Source organism: Phocoena phocoena, chromosome 10 (genome assembly GCF_963924675.1).
Source record: "Phocoena phocoena chromosome 10, mPhoPho1.1, whole genome shotgun sequence".
Classification (NCBI taxonomy): Eukaryota; Metazoa; Chordata; class Mammalia; order Artiodactyla; family Phocoenidae; genus Phocoena; species Phocoena phocoena.
The window spans coordinates 23,578,016-23,598,193 of NC_089228.1; the positions used below are offsets into that span (position 1 = coordinate 23,578,016).

Sequence of the window (20,178 nt, forward strand, 5' to 3'; positions counted from 1 at the left end):
CTGTCTGTTTAATTATAGCCATTCTGGTGGGTATGAAGTGGTATCTCCTTGTGGTTTTGTTTTGCATTTCCCTAATGACTAGTGATGCTGAGAATCTTTTCATGTGCGTCTTGGCCATTTGTATATCTTCTTCGGAGAAATATTTCTTCATTTTCTTTGCCATTATTTTCTCCGCTGTGTCATTTGTCTTTTTGTTGAGTTCTAAGAAGTGCATGTTTTAAAAAGAGACAGGTCATAAAATTTTGGATGAATTGAATTCCCCAGATAGAGAAATCTCTCTGTCTTATGTTCCTTAGGTGAGCAGAATTTTATTTTTAAGATTTTAAAGACTTTTAAAATCTTCAGGTAGAAATATAACGTGCGGCACTTGCCTGGTTTATTTGCTTGAGTTGTCTCCCTGTTTGTAATCCCAGGCGAAGGAGGAAATGTGGCAGAACAGAACAATAGTTATGCCTGCAGCAAATCCAGATTTCAGACTCTCTGGGGGAACTTACTTATCACGCCATGTTGGCCCCTGGGAGCACGGGAGAATTTGCCCTCCTGTAACCTAAGGAAAGTTGCTGTGCACATGCCTTTACAGCCAGGTCTGACCATTTTCTCTGCAGTTCCTCTGCTCCAGGGCAAGGCTGCCTCTGCCGACAGAGCTTCGCAGCTATAAATTAGACAGAAATGTGGTCCTGAGGCTGTCCAAATGCAGCCAGGGTAATTGCTCTGGACAGGTTTACAATAGGGAGGTGTGAAGTGCTTGGTGGAGACCGGAAGCTGCGGGGAGGGCCCGCATGTTGAACTTGGGCCGCTTCGGGGTGGTAGGCTGACACAGCTAATTGAAAACTGTGGCCCTGGTGGCTTTTAATGAGAAAGGAAGCCGAGGCTTTGCAAGCGGTTTCCTTTACAGCGAGAAGCCAGAGGGAGAGCGGCTGGTGGGGTTACTCGGGGGGTCAGTACTGCGCTTCTGCAGGCACTGGGAACCCTGGGCCCGGGCTGGAGGGCCCGATGGCCTGTTATGTGTTTTTCATTTCTTACTCCCTAGTCCCCTTCTAGGTGAGCGGAATGGAGAGAGGTGGGGGGGTCCCAGGCGGTAGTGTGGCACTTGAGAGAAGGCCGACAGGTACGCTTTGGGAAAAGCGTTGACAGCCCATCTTTGGCCAGCTACCGATTTAGGTGGACTGGCCAGTGGGCTGATTATTATTGAAATGGTGATGACGTGGTGGCCTTCTGTTGGTCCTCCAGGGAGCCAATAGGCATTTTCTGACTCTTCCATTGACCTTAGAGTCTGAATCTGTGGTGTCAGGGCCTGGGAATCTGCATTTAAGCAGTTCTACGGGGGGCTCGGCTTTCAGGTGTGAAGTGTGAGGCTCGTTGCCCTGGATGGTGGGCTCCCTTTGGCTCAGCTTCACATCCTTGTGGTACCAGGTGCCTGTCCCCCTGTCTCCCGCCCTCCCTTCTCTGCCGTCGCTCGATACCAGGTGCCTTCTGAGCTCAGGTGACAGGGAACTGGGTGTTTCCTTAACCAGCTGAGCCGTTTCCTCCCTTCAGGGCCTTTGCCTGTGCTCTCATCCCTGTGCCTTTCCTGCGTGACTTGTATTATCGTTCTGGTCTCAGGTTAAACCGTTCCTCAGGCAGATCTCCCCAAACACCCGGGTGAGGGTGGCCGAGGCCTTGTTCCGCGATGGCCTTTGGTACACATCTCTGGTTACTCGCTCAGCATCCGTCTTCGCCTCCTGGTTGTACACTCCTTGAGGGTAGAGAACACTTTATTGCCGCGTGGTCCTGGAGTCCAGCACCATTCCTGGTGCTTAATCAACTTGTGTGTGTTCATTCATTTCCAAACCACATGTGAATGACCACTGGCCTTTCTGCCATGCGGTATTATCCCAGGCACTGTTTCCCCATGCTCCTGAAACACGTGTTGAAATAACCACAGGTTGGCCGTCCTGTACGTCTGCCATTTTGGGTTTATTATTATTTTCTGCCCCTGGGGGGTTAACTAGATGCCTTTTAAGGGCCAGCTGCTCCCACTGAAATAGCTGCTTATTAAAAACTAAAGCAAAATATAGATCCAGTTTTATTTATTTCAAACACTGTGGTAGCAACTTCCAGAAAGCCCTTTCAAAGGCGGGATATGAAAGGTGTAGAGATTGTGGAGGCGATAGGCTCTTGAGATGTGTGGCGGTTAATGTGTAACCTCTTTAACAAGGATTATGTGGACGTCCATGTGGCCTTAGAGCCATCGTGGGTTCATAAACCCAGGCGGTGGATCCCATGTTTGTAGCAAGTTCATGGCTTTGCAGATAACACGGACCCCCAAGGTTTATTTCCCTGGGTTGAAAAGCAACCACCGCCAACCACTGGTAACCGACCTGTCCCACAGCAGGTTGGAGACATTCAGATAAGGGTCTGCAGAAGGCTGCCCCCCTGCCCATTCTCAATACACACGCACGTGATTTTAGAGAGAGTGTGAAGTTAAGTGAGATCAAGAGAGGTGGAAAGAGTAAGGTCTGAGAGGAGAGGGAATCGGGCCCTCCTTTTTGGGTGGGTGACAGTCTGGTCTGAGATCCAGGCAGCTTGCCTCTTGCGTGAGTGTTATGCCACCGACCTCCTGCTCTCTCGTGAACTGACATTTTGGGGGAATTGTCCGTCTGGAGGGCCCAGATTAGAAACGAGAGAGAGAGAGAGAGAGAGAGCATGCTTGCAGTAAAGTCTTATCAGGAAACCAGGACTTTTGCTGTCCTGGATTTTCTACCTTACTGGAATTGTCTAACTTCTCTGTGTAAGAGGAAAATAATTGCTGGGGTTTGGGTAACATGTGCGCCAGTGGCTAAGTAACCCAGGTAGTGGCGTATCTGCCTTCACACGTAAGCTTTTGAAGTGCTACCTACCCCTAATGGCAACAGAAGCCATCAGTTAAATAAACCAGCTGTTAAGAGCAAGAACAGGAGTGTTTGCACAAACCACCTTTAAATTTTCTGATCCTCGATGAATGTCAGTTGGTTGTGAATTATTAACCTCAGTGTGCGTGAGGAAATACTGGGTGCTTAAGTGTCCTGTATATTTTTATGTAAGAAAAAAAATGAAACTGACCACACCCTCAGCTGCTGCCATTTGGTGCTCAGCGCTGGGCTGCTTTCCCTCAGCAGGCATATTTAAAGCAGAGGTAGGAATGTTGGCCCCTCATAGAGCACACGTGCGTCATAGCTCATCACTTGCCATTATACTTTTGCTCGGGAAGGAACGGAAGTGATTTGCAGCCTGTCGGCAGATATAAGTCTGATGATCCTTAGTGAGCTGCGTGGAGTGTGCAGATCCTAGTGAGGGGGTTGGTCGGGATACCCATCTAGCTGGGAAGCATCGTGTGTATGGGATCAGAAAAGTAGTTTTAGTGAATCATGGGAAGCTGGCTTGAGATGTCTTTTCACTCCCCAGCGGCTTTGCAAGAGGGCTTTGAGGCAGGTTCTTTAATTTGTCACCAGAGAGAGAGCCATCTTTCTCCAGTGCCTCAGTTTCGTTGGCGTGAAAGCCTGAAGTCGGCCTACCCCACAAGGCCACAGCAGCGAGTCTCCTTGGAAGAAGCCGGCACAGCCAACAGAGGGAGCTACAGCTCAGCGTCCTTTGCAGGAAGGCGATTTCAGGACTTTGAGTGGCGGGGAGAGACTTGGAGGAATCCATTTGTGAACCTGGTTTCCACGACGCACAGCTATTTTCAGGGGTCCTAAGGGCCTCCTAACCTTGATATTAATGGGCTAGTTCTCTCTTCTGACTTCTACCTGGGAAGGGGGACTGTGTATAGGCCTTTATCTGGGGGGAAGGGGAGGCTAAGGGAGAAAGACTCCTTAAAGGGTGAGAAGGAGGGGGAGTCTGGGAGAATCGGAGCTGAGCAAAGAGGGCTCTTGAAATAGCACATGGCTTCCTTCGAGCTGCACGTACCTTTAAGTATTGGTTGCTGGATTAATCCTGCAGTGTAAGTCACACCTAGAAATGCCCAGGTGTGGTTCTGGGGGGTTCAGTTCCTTTACTGCAAGGCCTAAGCTTTGTTCATTTCCAGGGCAGAAAACATGCATGCCATGGGGAGGGAGAAAGCAGGCGCTTCGTTTCACTTCCGTGTCTCTTTATTGTCCCCGGGGCAAGGCCATTTGATATTGGCAGTTCTGAAACACGTTGAATGGTTTATTCTCGAGCTGCTGGGATTATGGCTGACATAGACCGTGGGCCCCGCCGCCAGCCTCCTCTATGGCAATGGAAGAAAAGAAATTCAAGCTGTAATGAATCTCTGTTTGGGGGTTTTGTAGTGGCAAATTACCTGAATGCATGAACTGAAAAAGTGCCCGGTTTCTACCATGGTGAATACCTAGGCCTTAGATAAATATTGACACCAGCAGTGTGGCAGGCCTACCATTTGTCCCATGCCCCTGGGAAGAAAGAATCTTTTCTGAGGCACTCGTGACCTTCTAACCCACCCCGGCGAGTTTGTGCAGGTGCCTTTCTGCAGGAGCTCTCTGGGTCTGAGAGCGTGGGTGGTTTTCTCCCCGTGGTCGGGCAAGGGTAAGCCTCACCGAAGCCAAACCCGCCTCGGCTTATGGATCAGGGCTGGAGTTTGCCACAGGTGTACGGAGTTGCCAGCACAGTTTTGCAGAGTCACGCTTGTGTGGCCGTGCAGACCCGACCTGGGATGGGAGCACCTTTTATTTGTTGTGACAGTCTTCCAGTGGGAGGGAGTGAGGAGATAGGAAAGCCAGCCTGCAGAGTCTGACCTGGAAGACAGATTGGGTCTCATCACTGAATGCCTTAATTGTACAAACTCTGCCACACTCCAGACTGTACTCTGATTCCCTGTATCTCAGTGCGTAGAACCCAATTGGCTTCTAACTGAAGAGGGTTTTGGATGCCACTTTTGTCAGTGTGAAGTCTGCAGGAACAAGTCAGCCTCTCCCCACCAGGGTGATGGAGTCGGTTGACCAGGACAAGCTGAGCAGAGACTGTGACCAGTTCGAATTGGATTACATCATCTTTAAAAAGGAGTGACGGTAGAAGCTGGGTGTGTGTGTATGTATGTGTTCAACAGGTAACACGTGTTAGGCGAAGAAGTGCTGGCTGTTCATAGGGAAGCTGCCTCTCTGTAGCTGATGTCAGGGAGGTCTGGGTTTGGTAGGACCATGGCCTCTGATTTCCTGCTGGGATGGGAAGTGAATGGCTTTTGTCTCCCTAGCACTCACAGAGGTCCACCTGGAGTTTCTGAGGTCTCTCCAGCCTGTAACTGGGAGTCCAAAGGGAATTACTTGTGAATGACTTCCGGTAGAGCTTTTCATTGATTTTGCTAGTGATTTACTTTAAAAACGGACTCGCATCTTGTAGATACCAGTGGTCATTATTTGGTTGAGGTATAATTTAGTGGAATGTACTGTTAGGATCCAACCTTTAAGACACATCTTTGGGAGTAAATGACCTGGAACTACAAACTCTCAAGAGGCAGGGTGGTGGTGGGGAGGGTGTGGCTGTGAGGAGGTAGGTGTTAGGATGCCCTGGGCCCCTGCGAATGTTGATGGACCACATGGAAGAGGGAAAGCATCCTTTTTAGGAGTCTTGATGAATGATTTAAAAAAAAGAAGAAGCAGCAAAAGTGTATTGCAGCTCCGTCATTTTCACCACCAGTTTTCCATTCGACGTAGTAAAAGTTTAGTATGTCCAGGGTGCAGGTCACAGGCGCCATCTGATGCTTTGTGTCTGTAATTTCAGTGAAAAGGAAGTCCCTGTATTGCAACAGCAGAAAGCACTCTGTGCCAAAGCTGTGCTGAAATACCACCTGGCTGCCCCACCTTGACTTACTTAGCATCTACTCGGCCGTTTCAACAACCAGAGAAGTCACCATGGCCTCAGGACAGCGATGTGGATGGGCTTTTTTTTTTTTTTTTTTTTTTTGCGGTACGTGGGCCTCTCACTGTTGTGGCCTTCTCCCGTTGCGGAGCACAGGCTCCGGACGCGCAGGCTCAGCGGCCATGGCTCACGGGTCCAGCTGCTGCGCGGCATGTGGGATCTTCCCGGACCGGGGCACGAACCTGTGTCCCCTGCATCGGCAGGCGGACTCTCAACCACTGCGCCACCAGGGAGGCCCGTGGATGGCTTTTAATTTTATGGTGTTTTCGTGACGTGTGAGCATCATAGAAAGAAAAATTTTGGCTTCTGCTGAGCATTTCATGACACGCATAAACTTTAAAAAGCCCAGTGGAAAAATGACAGAACGAGATCCCAAGTCGATAAGCTAGCTAATAAAGTCAGCACCTTCACTGTTAGACAAGAGGCTGACCTTTCCAAACTGCGTTTTCTTTCAAATACTTAGCTCGAGTCCCTTGCATGCCTCCCTGTAATGCAGCGGATGTGTTCTTGAGAAATTGTGAGTCAATTCAGTTTTTGAACTTGGCTGACTTCATATCAGGGATCTGTTCTCTGTATTTGAGTCATCTTCATTTTTAAGTTGGGAGGTAGCTGGGAAAAGATGGGAGGATAAACCGAGAAGATAATATTTGACTGTTTGAAACCTAGAAGAAGACGTGGAAAACCAAGAAGAGAATGTTCGGTAACACTTGTGGGAACCTTGCGCTTAATCTGTTTGTAATGCAGAGTATCACGGTGAATGCAAGTAAACCTAGATTTTCATGTTAGCTTTGTAGATTGTGGGTGCTTGGGCTTTGCACAGGCACAGAGAGATGCCTGAGACATTAGTGAATGCTGGGGTGTGATTTCAGTTGGAAAAATAAAAGATGCATGTAAATTCCAGTGGAAGCTGCTAGGGCATTCCAGAGCACACCCCTAGGAACTTCTGGCTTTCCAGAAAGGGTTTTCCTTATGAGCAGCTCTATGCTGGGAAGGTAGTTATGCCCACTTACGTCATTCGTCCCTTAAACTTTTTTGTGTGGGAGTGGGAAAGGAAAGAGATGCTGATAAAACTAAGGTAAGCTGTTCCTTGTAGAGATGTATTTGCTTTAAAAAAAAGTCTTTTGTTTTCCTTCTTCCTCCCCTTTAAGGGGGACGATTAGGCAAATTATCATATATTGCCCTTTTGTAACCCCAAAGGATATTTGCCTAAAATCACTCTTCTAAATACTTCTTTTAAACAGCATCAACAAACTCTGATCATCACACGTGCAAAGTTTAATTTTCATCTTTTGGCGTACATTTCTGTTACGTGAGGTTCGTGTACTACTATTTTTTGTTGGTTGGATTATGTTAGAGTGAATTTTAAGAGATGAGGGTTAGAAAAGCATAGAATGAATGCTTTAGTCCTTTCCTGGTTCTAGGAAACATCTAGACAAGAGTGTTTAGAATGGCCTGTAATGACTCAGATGGTAGGAAGGGTTTTTTTTGTTTGTTTGTTTGTTCTTAATATTTCAGTGTGTCTCTTGTACTCAGGGGAAGTACTCCATTATTGGAGGTTTCATTTCTGAAGAATCTTGAGTCACTGATACAGAATTTCTTTATCCCTTTATCCCAATGAAATCCTCAGTTGTAGCTTCTGCCAGCGAGACAGGCTCGGAATCTGGCCACCCTGTTCTTGCGACCAAGAGTGCTTTTTATGGGGCCATGTTAAAATGGTTATTTCCCTCTCTGACAGTCACATTCCTCTCAGGGCCCTTAGGTGGGGGCATGAAGTGTGGGCAGTCACTCAGTGTTCAGTGGAGAAGCATTGCAGTGTGTTGGAAAAGGAAATTGATCACAGTATCACTTACGGTTGGTGGTTATGCCCACATTGACACATTCAAATTCTGTTGCGTGAAGCATTCAATCAAAGAACGGTTCCTAAGGTGTTAGTAGTTTGCATCTTGCGTAGGTCAAGCCAAAGTTAATGAATTTCAAATCCCCATCATGGTTTTACTAAACACCCTGTATTTTGCAGTGGTTGGTTCCACTGAAAATAATCTCCTGAAAGTGGATATTTGTAGTGACAGAGGGGTACAGGTGGAGGTGTTAGGACAGGAAAACAGTAATCTGTGACCACAGGGGCACTGGTGGGACTCTACGAAGCGCTTGACAAACCATGGATTCCACATTTATCCACTGGATTAATGTGTCCCTCACTGCCTGTCCCGTTTGCCCGACTTGTTTTAACTACAACAGAAGCAAGAGTCTCTGTTTCCTGCCTCCGTAGAGCATGGTTTTCATTTAGGAAAATTCTCCTCCTTTTTTTTAACTGAAGGCACTCCAGCCTCTAAATGTGTCGCTGGAGGTGAGCACGCGTTCTTGGCGCACGTCTGTCCCCTTTGGGTCCTGACTGATCAGCCTCCACTCTCACTGGAGCCCCCGGTGCTCAGGACAAGGAGAGGTTGGTAGGGGTGGGAGCACCTGCAGCTGAGGCATCACCACCCTCAGCTGTGCTGAGTGGCTGGGCTTGAGGAGGGAAGGATTCAGCTGTGTGTGGGATGGTGCCCGGCAAGGGGCTGATGACTTTGGAAAGCCCTAGAGAGCTTAAGGACTGTCTGAAAGGGTGAATTAGTGATCCCTCTTCAGAGGTGATAAAGTAGAGAGGAGGTGACCAGACTCCTGTCCCCTCCCCTCCCCCTCCCCATTTCCAAGTCTCTGCAAAGCCACTTCTCTAATAATCGCAAAGCCAAATGATGGCTGTAGGTGCCTCTTCCCTGCTGGGGTGGTCCTGGGGGGCGGTCTCTTTGTGACAGGTGTGTGGGAGGCTCAGCCTGTGGCCAGCAGCTATTCTGTGCCTAAATTCTCTTTGTTTGTAAGGTTCCACCCCCCCCCCCCCCCGCAAAAAAAAAAAACAACTGCAGAGCTGCTGCCGCTGCATCGGCTGGAGTACCTCTTCTTAATGAAGTTAATTAAATCTTTAAGGGTCCGTGATGCACAGGCCATATTTAATGAATGACTGTGGTGGGAAATTTGTGGGCTTCTCCTCCGTTCATCCTCCACAATCAAACATGAGACTGCTTAAATAAGAAAGCCTTATCATATCCGGTTACTTTGTCTCTCTTTAGCCAAACTAAGATTTGGGCAGGCAAAACAGATCTGAAGGTCTCCTGTTTTAAGGGCTGTTGTGGAAAGCAAAGGCTGATTACTTTCAGTGGTAGTGGGCCTCTTGAGTGTTTGGCTCAAAACTTGAAGTAGATGAACAAGGAGATATTCTGTTCCTGTGGGGATCAGCTTTAATGACCCTGTAGATTAACATTCATGGTGGACCTGGCACTGGGGTTTGCTAAGGTTTGTATAACCCTTGACTTAACTGCCTGCTAGGTTGTATGTCTGACAAACGTGGGGCTACTCTTCATGACTTTGCCCTAAAACAATTCCTGTCTTGCACCTCTCCTTTCTAGGAGGTCCTGACTTGGCTTTTTTTTTTTTTTTTTTAGGATTCATGCCTTCCGTGTCTTATTGTACTGTTCTGGCCTTGTTTCCTGAAACACTTCCTTAAAAACCATGCTGTTCTTCTACTGTTCTGCCAGGTTTAGCTAAGGTCTTGCGTTTTCTGATAAACCTTCCTCATCGCAGTTGGTCTTCCCTGCTCTGAACATCACCTGGACTCCGTGGTATCCACGCCGAGAGGACAAACTCAGATGCTTGCAGGGCCAGGGAGATACTGCAAATGAGTGAAGAGGTCCTGGGGGAGACAGTAGGAGTGGTGAGGTCTGTGGTCAGCCGGGGTCCTTGCTAAATAAACGTAGCTGAGTGTGCTGTCAGCGTGCCAGCCCCGTGATGACAGGCATCCCACATTCTATTGCATTTCGCTTTATTACATTTTTTCACAAATCGAAGGTTTGTGGCAACCCTGCATCGAGCAAGTCTGTTGGCACCGTTTTTCTAACAGCGTTATTTTATAATTAAGGTATGTCCATTCTTCTTTCAGACGTAATGCCGTCGCACACTTATGGATTACAGCATAGTGTAAAGACATAATTTTGTATGCACTGGAAAACCACAAAATTTGTCCGATTTGCAGTATTGCGATATTCGCTGTATTGCGGTGGTCTGGAACCGAGCCCACAGTATCTCTGAGGTATGCCTGTAATTTCAAGAGAAGCTGAAACTTTTTATTATTTGCTAAAAACTTTAGGTTTCTCCAAACACTCTTCACTCAGAAAGAAATCTCCCTGCAACCCACCTTTGGCCCAAAAGCTGCCAGTTTGCAACTGCTGGTCCATCATTCCCAAGATGCTTGCCCTGTCACAGCCTTTGGCTGGAATTATTTGGTCCAGAGACTTATCTGACCAGTAGGTTGTAAACTCCTTAAGGTCAAGGACTAGATCTTATCCTGATTTGTATTAGAATTTAACCTAAGTGCATTGCAGATTGTAGACAAACACTCAATAAATATTTGGCAAATTTGACATCTGCTGGGTGCTGTAGGACAAAGACTTAAACCTCCATTCAAATCAACCACAGGCCCAGGTGAGATGTGTGAGATACTAAGGCAGAGAAGCACATTTAAGACTGGCGGGATTACAGAGGCACACGCGGCTGACTCCTCTCAAACAATGTCTTAAGCATCAGAATTCAGAGACCCGCACCAATTTCTAAAGCCGATTTTAAGGAGTGACTGGCTCTGGGGTTTGTATAATGGCTAGTGTGTATTATTTCTTCTTTTGAGTTGCTTGTAAGCCTCATTTGCATAGAGAATTATCTGTGTAACATTTTCAAAAATCGGAATAACTGTGACTCATTACTGACTTTGTTCAACGTTAGTGACCAAAAGCTCTCAAGGTGAGCTGTACGTATTGAGTTGCTATCAAGTGATTTTACATTTGATTATTTGCTGAATGTGTTTCTTTGTCCAAGCCTCAGTTTAGGCAATATATGGTTGATCAGCTCACCGAAGAAAGACAAGTACAGAACTACCTTCTGAGTGGGAATTCTTGGGTGATGCTGTCAGAGGAGTGATTCCAGTTTAAGATACAGTTTTATCATTCTCAGTATAAGCCTTTATTGTGTATGAATAGGCCATTCAGTTGTGGCTTTTGGTAAATGAGGGGGAAAAACATTGCAACAGAAAAAAAAGATAAAGACATCTGATATCCTAGATTTAAAAAGAAATCTCTTCTCGTAAAACCTTATAATGTGGGCCTAGGGAACACAGTGTGGTGATTTCATTGGAACTTGATGTGTAATTCCTCAGAAGGTAAAAATGCAGCAGAAACGGCCTTAAAAGCTTAAGGGATTAAATAACTTTTAACAAGTCACATGCTCTTCCTCATTCACACCCCTTGAAATTTGAAAGGACCAATCACTTTTTCCCAGTTAGACCTAAGCTGGTGACTCCTTTTATAATGGACGACCAACAGCACAGTGTGAGGTCAGGTAGAGACGTACAGATGAAACCCACAGTTTCCCAAGAAAGAAGAGGTTCCCAGGCTAGTCCTCTGTGCCCCATGTGCTCAGCAGATGGGTCATTGGATTGCTTCACACTTTTCTTTCCGGCTGTATTCTTCACTTTAGCCAACGTCTGAAAGGTAAAACATTGCAAAGTCCTGTGCCGTTCGGGAGCCCAGACAGGGCTGAGTACTGGGAAATAGACGGGCCAGGAAACCAAACTGAATGGGAAAACTTCCTTCCCCAGGGAATGCCTGTCACAGATTTGGGACCAGTTCCTTCCACTTTGAATTATTATTCTTATTAAAGTTGAAAAATACAGCCATGCATTGCACCTTCCTTCCCCGTGTGAGAGGTTCGGCCTGTACAGTCAGGGGTCTGTGAGCAGTGCCTGTTTCTGAGGATGAAGTGCTAAAGACGTTGTCTAATGATGCTGGGGTTATTTGCTCACCACACCTTACTCAAGTAAACGGAACTTTTTATCCCTCAACTTCCAAGGAATCAATGAATTATTGTTTGCCAGTTTTGAATGGCGTTTGCCAAGTTTGTAATATGTGGTTCTGGTTGTAATCCAGGAAGATGCTGGTCAGATTATGTAAATACTGATTAAGCCTATAGAATTACGTTCAGAGGGCATTTCTTTTTCATAAGAGTGTCTTCCTTGTGGATCGAGTTTTCAAAGCTCTCTCCTCTGTTGGAACTGGTTAAGAACTGCGTGTGCCTAGAAGATGTCGGCTGAGATCCGTGCCGCTCCGCCACCACGTTTTTAACAAAGCTCTTGAATGATTGGGAAATTCAAATTTATTTTTTATTTTATTAAAAAAATTTTTTTGTTGTACTATGATTGATGTACAGTGTTGTGTGTTAGTTTCAGGTGTACAGCAAAGTGAATCGGTTATACGTATACATATATTCACTCTTTTTTAGATTCTTTTCCCATATAGGCCATTACAGAGTATTGAGAGTTTCCTGTGCTATACAGTAGGTCCTTATTAGTTATCTATTTTATATATAGTAATGTGTGTATGTCAATCCCAATCTCCCAATTTATCCCTCCCCCGCCCCTTACCCCGGTAACCATAAGTTTGTTTTCTACGTCTGTAACTCTCTACCTGTTTTGTAATTTTTCACAGAATTAGAAAAAAAATTTTTACAATTTGTATGGAAACACAAAAGATCCCGAATAGCCAAAGCAATCTTGAGAAAGAAAAACGGAGCTGGGGGACTCAGCCTCCCTGACTTGAGACTGTACTATAAAGCTATAGTCATCAAATTTATTTTTAAAGTCCAAGTTTCTTCCCTACCTGCTGTTTCACTTTAAATATTTGTTGATTACTTTATGATTCAGACGTATTTGTTGATTACTCCATGATTTAGATTAATAGAAATTTCAGGGATGACGGACACGTCCTCTCCCTGCATTGTGCATCAAGACAGTAGCCGCTAGCCGCAGGTGGTTGGACATTTGGACAATGGCTAGTGCCACTGAGACACTGAATTCTTAATTTTCTGTAATCTTAATTAAAGCGTAAATGTCAGTAGCCACACGGCTAGTGGCTGCTGAATTGGAGAGCACAGGTTTACAGAACAGTGGGGATTTCTCAGCTATTTGAACACTTAGCTCTTCTCATTCTGTGGGATCAGGGTAGGGGGTCTTGCCAGGAAAAAGGCTCATCAAGCAGCTTACTGTCGTGCACTGTTGAAGCCTTTGCTTTTCAGCCGCAGATAGAACCTGGCTAAGACTTGAGCTGGTCTCTGCCGAGAGGCCTCCTGTGTGTTGGGCAAATGGTGGGCCGGACAGTCATCTCTCAGCACGTTAGCAGAAAGGATATCTACGGCCGGGCTCCATTGTTCGAAGATCTGCGCACCCTTTGTGCCAAGAACAAGGGAAGTGTATGTTATGACAATGGCTGACACACTGTTTAATGAAAGCTGCAATTGGCAGTAACTAAATTCCCTGAGGTTTCTTTCCCCTCTGCTTTGCTCCTGAAAGGTGCAGAAATGCTTTTGACAGCATCTGTCCTGCTGACAGATGAATTGTTTTGACAGGAGAATCTGAAACCCTCAACTGAAGACACACTCAGATGTCGGGCCTGGTAAGGGGCGATCGTGTCTGTAGAAATAAGTGAGATGCTTTTGACTGGTGTGCATGTCAGCCGCCACCTGAAAGAAAGGCCTCGTTAAAGGTTTTTCGCCGATTAACTCTTAGATTGTTCTTCAGACCTGAGATGAGAATTCATACCCCTCTCTCCACAGTTCTTGGGCTGAGTAGATGGATGTCCTTAATCGTTGAGGAATGAATGTTGTCAGGAAGCCTGGCAGTCAAAGGGTTTTTGTGGGGTTTTTTTAAAAAAACTTCATTATACTGGGAAAAAACCCCACCAATGTTCATAGCAGCCTGATTCACGATAGCCAAAAGATGGAAACAAGCCAACTGTCCATCAGCTGTTAAAGGGCTAAACAAAACGTGAGTGAGATACATACTTACCTGCATGCAATGGAATAATGGAATGCTATTCAGCCACAAAAAGGAACAGGAAATTCTGACACATGCTACAACGTGGACATACCTTGAGGGCATTGTGCTGAGTGAAATAAGCCAGACACACACGGTCGTATACTGTATGGCTCCACTTACATGAAGTACAGAGCCAAGTTAAATTCATACAGACACCATGTAGAGTGGAGGAGGCCAGCCCCGGCGGGGAGGGGAGAATGGGAAGTTAGTGCTTCATGAGTGTTGCATTTCAGTTGGACAAGATGCGTAAAAAGTTCTAGTGAGGAATGGATGGTGGTGATGGTTGCACCACAATGAGAATATACTTAATGCCCCTGAACCGTACATTTAAAGATGGTCAAGATGGTCCATTTTGTGTTATATATATATTACCACGATAAAAAATAATTATGCTGGGAGCGTGCCTCCCAGAAATGAGCAAACAAGAAAATGTCTGAGGATTTCACTTCAGATTGTATTTATTTGTCAGGGAGAATAAATATTTTCCCCATTTCCTGATAAAGCAGTTGATGATCAGCAGCTTGTACCAGGATTTATTTCTCAAGACTAAAAAGCTAGGCAGCTCTGTGTCCACAAGCACAGCTGTTCCAAGGGACCCGAGCCTCAGCCACTGTCTTCTGTCTGTGTGGCTGATAGGCACTCGAGAGGATAATTGCTCTTAGAGCCAGTCTGCAGACCCTCAGTTGTTGATGTATGGCTTTTCTAGTTCACTGAAAGTCAAAAAGTCACCGCATCCAGGCAGACCCAGTGAGTGCTTAAATTTCCACTGACAAGTATCTAAAGCTTTGTTGCTACTTACTGGAATCTCCATGTTAAGTCCTGTTACTGGCTGGTTTCTTGATACAACTAGCTTATGGAAGCCCCCTTTCTCAAGCTGCCTTATCTAAAAAGCAGAATTTGTGTAGCATTTTTGAAATTTAAGTAAATTGTGTGTGCTCTTTAAGGGAAAGATGGACCAAGGGGTGTTGTGATTTAAAGTGGTTTTATCCTCTTTTTTTATCTTTTTATTTTATTTATTTATTTATTTATGGCTGCGTTGGGTCTTTGTCGTTGAGCGCGGGCTTTCTCTAGTTGTGGCTAGTGAGGGCTACTCTTTGTTGCGGTGCATGGGCTTCTCATTACAGTGGCTTCTCTTTGTGGCAGAGCACGGGCTCTAGGCTCACAGGCTTCAGTAGTTCTGGCATTCAGGCTCAGTAGTTGTGGCTTGTGGGCTCTAGAGCGCAGGCTCAGTAGTTGTGGCTCACAGGCTCTAGAGTGCAGGCTCAGTAGTTGTGGCACATGGGCTTAGCTGCTCTGTGGCATGTGGGATCTTCCCGGACCAGGGCTCGAACCCGTGCCCCTGTGTTGGCAGGCAGATTCTTAACCTCTGTGCCACCAGGGAAGTCCGAAAGTGGTTTTATTCTAATACTGAGTTGCTGAAGGATGTGGACCCTCCTGTGGTGGGAATTGAGGGAAGGGATTTCATTCCAGATCATTCAAAATGGAGCCACCAGGAATTGCTTGGGTCCTGGATCCTGTGAGCCCCAGCTCCAGCCCTGGCCACATATAACAAGCCAGAAATAAGTTATTCATTTTGAACCTAGATCAGAGCTTGAAAAACAGTGGTTCTTGGGCTAAATATGGTCTGCAGATTTATATATATACTTAAAAAATTGAAAAGATTTCACATAAAAATTCAGAGATTGAGCCTCTCTTGGAAATGGAGGAGACTGGTCAATACCACCCTTGTTTCTGGAAATAGGAGCAAATGCCCCCTGTAGGTGGAGGGCGGGTGAGTGGCCACTGCTGTGTCGACCTCATTCCACACCTGGCAGGTGACCACCCGCATTGCTTGCTTGCCCTTCCTGCTCTTGCCTTCGTGGTTTCTGAGTCTTTCTCTCATGCTTCCTTTAGCCCAACAACTCCCATTACCTATGATGATATAAATGTCACAGTCATTATAAACTCACAGTATCTGCAGACCCAGAAACAAGATTTCCACCCACCTTTGTCATGATAATATGCTCACCATAGAAGAAAATTTCAGTCTTTTCAGTCCTTTTTGTGACGTGAGAGAATTCTCTCCATTTGTGGATTTTCTGTTCCAAGTCTAACCTGCTGGTTTCTAAGTATCCCATTGTAAATACTCCTAAGAGCAGACAAGCTCACACTTGTCTTCAATAGGTGGTTTAAAAATTACCACCTTCAATTTTTATGGTATCATAATCCTTGGACAAATTGCTTTTAATTCAGGCTGTGCCCTGAACACAGATGTGTCATTAATTTTCAAGGGTAGTTTGACTTTTATTTAGATGAATGTCTTGACAGTGAAATGGCTGTCAGCTCTGGCCTCGTATTGATTGGAATGTCTCTGGAAGAAGCTTCAAAGAAAGTTGGCACTTAATGTGATGCTGGGCCCCTTAAGAGACAGACTCTAAACTCACGATTCGCGGTCCTTGTTAATTGTCAGTAATGGCAATGGAATGAATAGCTGAGATGAAAAATGTCAGCCAGCCCCTTCAGCATACACAGGACTAGGTGTATTTTAGTGGCAGGGAGCAGGGCACAGTGCACAGTTAAGAAGTAAGGGCCCAGGGCTTCCCTGGTGGCACAGTGGTTGAGAGTCCGCCTGCCGATGCAGGGGACAAGGGTTCGTGCCCCGGTCCGGGAAGATCCCACATGCCGCGGAGCAGCTGGGCCCGTGAGCCATGGCCGCAGAGCCTGCGCGTCCGGAGCCTGTGCTCCGCAACGGGAGAGGCCACAACAGTGAGAGGCCCGTGTACTGCAAAAAAAAAAAAAAAAAATACCATTTAGAATAGCCTTGGACTTGATATGGTACAAAGCATTTGGACCAGCATGCTCTAGTGTAAAGTAGGAGGGTTAGCTTCCCTCAGAATTTCTTTATAAAGTTGTGAAGTGGCAAAATGGTATTGATTGAAATCCATTTGGATTTAGCCAACCTCAGGTGAATTGAGATTTTCACAGTGGCTTGTTTATGGATCCAAGTGGGGACGAGGTATAGCTCTAAATCTCATTATCAATAAGATTACTTAAAATAGGGCGTGAGATACGGGCAGTTATGAGGGGAGGGATGGGTAGACGATTCCTGAATTTGAGGATACTGACTGAATTTTTTGTTTTTTGCTCTCCTTTTTCCAGAAACCTGAGTCACAGCAAACTTTCTGAGATTGATCCTGCTGGTTTTGAGGACTTGCCGAATCTACAAGAAGTGTGAGTGCTTTTCCCCAAACTTCTGGGGGTTGGCGGGATGGAGAGCTCCTTGGAAAGATTCTCTCTTACGGCAGCGTCGCTCTCTTCCCTGGATCAGCAGTCTGAACTTGTTATAAGGAGCATCTGTGAGGGACTGTCAGTGACAAACTGTCCTAGTTAGTGCTCCTTCACTGAAGCCCCTCTCTTTTTCCTGGGAAGTCCAGCAGGTGTGGAGTTACTGGAAATCACAAGTCCATGGTGGGTGTATAGGCTTGTGGGAAGCCTGGGGGACCAGCTGGTTTAACACACCTGGCTAGTACTTCCCCCAGTTCCCAGGGCACTAGAGCAGCCTGCTTTGCAGGGACATTTGCGCCAGCCCACCCCTTCTGTTTCCCAGGAAACCAAGGTATAGAGGAATAGATAGTAAGGTAGACTTTCTCTTCCCATCTCCAAAGAGAACTAGAAATTACTGCCTTTGGAACTCTAGGCTTGCTGCCTTTTGCAGTATCCTTTAAATCAGGCCTCAATCTTTTCTTCTTCTCCTTCTCCTCCTCTTCCTCCTCCTCCTCCTCCTCTTCCTCCTCCTCTTCCTCTTCCTCCTCCTCTTCCTCCTCCTCCTCCTCCTCCTCTTCCTCTTCCTCCTCCTCCTCCTCTTCCTCCTCCTCCTCTTCCTCCTCCTCCTCCTCCTCTTCCTCCTCTTCCTCTTCCTCCTCCTCTTCCTCCTCCTCCTCCTCCTCCTCCTCCTCCTTCTCCTCCTCCTTCTCCTCCTCCTCCTCCTTCTCCTCCTCCTCCTCTTCCTCCTCCTCCTCTTCCTCCTCCTCCTCTTCCTCCTCCTCCTCTTCCTCCTCCTCCTCTTCCTCCTCCTCTTCCTCTTCCTCCTCCTCCTCCTCCTCCTCCTCTTCCTCCTCCTCTTCCTCCTCTTCCTCTTCTTTTTCTTCTTTTTAATGTAAAGAATTCTGTTTTTAACATGGATGTTAGGGTTATGAGGATTTTAGTTCCACAGGGACTTTAGAGAAAAGCCATGCATACCCACTGCAGAAAATTTGTAAACTGTAGAAATATGTAAAAACAAATGAAAATTACTAGAATTATCACCCAGACTTAACCATTGTGAACACTTAGTGAAAAATATACACCTCTACACTTATAATTCCGGAATCAAGCTGTGTTTATATTGTGGTATTATGTCTGTTTTTTTACTTATCCTTACATTTTTGACTACTTTGTCATGTAAATTAAAAGGTTTTTACTATCCCATTTCAATTTTTGTGTAAAACTACTACACATGAATATTCCGTAAATCATTCACCCAGTGCTTCTATTGTTAGATATTTTTTAGAGATTATAAAGTGCTTTACATATTTTACTTACTATATGTAACTGATAAAAGTCCTTGTTTATTATTCTTCGATTCCATTGTTGATGATTTATCTAAAGGAAATTTAATCAGATGGTGCAATTTGTAAAATACTTGCATTCCCTACCGCCGTCTCCAAATTCTCCAAGATGGCGTTTATGATTTCCATGTCTGTTTTAAAAAGGTTTCAACTTCCAAAGTTAAAGGAAGATCAGAGTTGGAAGGGGCTCTTGGAAATACTTTGTCCAGGATCATTATTTTCCCATAGGGTCAACAGACCAGTGGTCAGGGCAGGGAAGTTTGGAGTGGGTTTTTCTGTTAGTTTGCCAAAAAGACCACAGACTGGGTGACTTCAAGGACGGAAACTTATTTTCTCACAGTTTTGGAGGCTGGAAGTTCAAGAGCAAGGTCCTGGCACGGTTGGTTTCCACTGAAGCCACCTTCTTGCCACCTCTTCATGTGGCCTTTCCTTTATATGTGCGCTTCCCTGGTGCCTCTTGTGTGTGTCCAAATGTCCTCTTCTTAAAAGGGCACCAGCTATATTGGATTAGGACCCATCCATATGACCTCTTTCAAGACCCTTTCTCCAAATGCAGTCACATTGTGAGGTACTGAGGGCTAGGAGTTCAACATATGAATCTTGAGGGAATACAGTTCAGCCCATCACAGTCACCCAAGATGATAACCGCAGTCCATCAAGGAACCGGTTTGCTTCATAACCCAGTGCTTTCCCCTGATCCAGGCTGCCTTTAATGCTTGTGGTTATGATATCCAACTTCTGCATGTTGAGTCTCAGAGCTTAGTGGTTTCTTTTAGAATTGGACAAAAACAAAAATTGAGGTGTTTCTTCTGGCATTATTCAAGCTTTCATTTAACATTTCCTCGAATACCTAGTATGAGCCAGGCACTGCTGTGCTGCTGGGAGCACAGGAGTAAATAAGACAGGCATACAGGGCTAGGATTAGGGTTGGCAAATGAGGCATTCGCCTCAGGTGCAGAATTTAATTAAGGGGCCTCTAAAAACTCAGCATTTGAGATAAACGATACCTTAATGCAGTATTTAAAACATCAAAATGAATGCCCAAGAAACCCCATGGTCAACAAAATACAAGAAGTTTTGGCAAAGTCAGGATCAGCTTTACTCACCTTTCCTTTGCCCCAGGCTCCAGTCTGGCTTGACACGGCACTGTTGCCAATCCTATCTTGGTGTGAAAACTTAGATACTCTGTTCTTAATGAATTTTGTTTTGTGTTCACTTTGTTATTTAAAAAACACTGCATTCAGATATTCTTATCCTGGCTCCGGAGTTTTTCGGCGGCCCCTTAAATGCTGCTCCCCTTCTCCCCCAATCCTGGCGCTGCAGACAAACCTCACCTCTCACAGGACTCACGTTAAGATGGGGCACGACCTAGGGGTAACAAGGAAACCAGTAGGACTCACTGGTAGTAAGTGTTAAGGGGGGGCGTAGGACAGGGTCACGGGAGGATTTTCTTCTTTTGTGACTTTGGAGGGGTGATGACGGAGCCAGCGTGCTTAGGATGGTGATGATCAGATCAAGCAAATGTGAACGATGTGGACAGGACAGGCTGCAAATACAGGCCCCCAAGGAAGGAAGAGGACGAGGGCCGTTGTGCCAGGAGTGCATGAGGGGTGGGGTGTGTGGCCAGCGCCTGGGTCCCGTAGGGCCCTGGGGGTCATGATAGGTTATGGTTCCAAAATCATTGGCCTGCCATAAATTTGGGGCACAGTAGATGCTCCCATGAGCCTTTTCTGCATTATTCTCTCTAGTTTTCTTTTTCCATTGGTTCCTTCC

At 45.9% G+C, this 20,178-nt stretch overlaps 1 protein-coding gene across 2 annotated transcripts in view; it reads left to right on the top strand.

Moving 5' to 3' along the window:
- LRIG1 (leucine rich repeats and immunoglobulin like domains 1) overlaps positions 1-20,178 on the top strand; it is a 118,387-nt gene that overhangs the window by 22,618 nt on the left and 75,591 nt on the right. For both annotated transcript variants that reach the window (XM_065884546.1, XM_065884548.1), the window contains exon 2: positions 16,958-17,029. In XM_065884546.1, the coding sequence (XP_065740618.1) occupies positions 16,958-17,029 (72 nt within the window). The remainder of the gene's footprint in view (positions 1-16,957; positions 17,030-20,178) is intronic.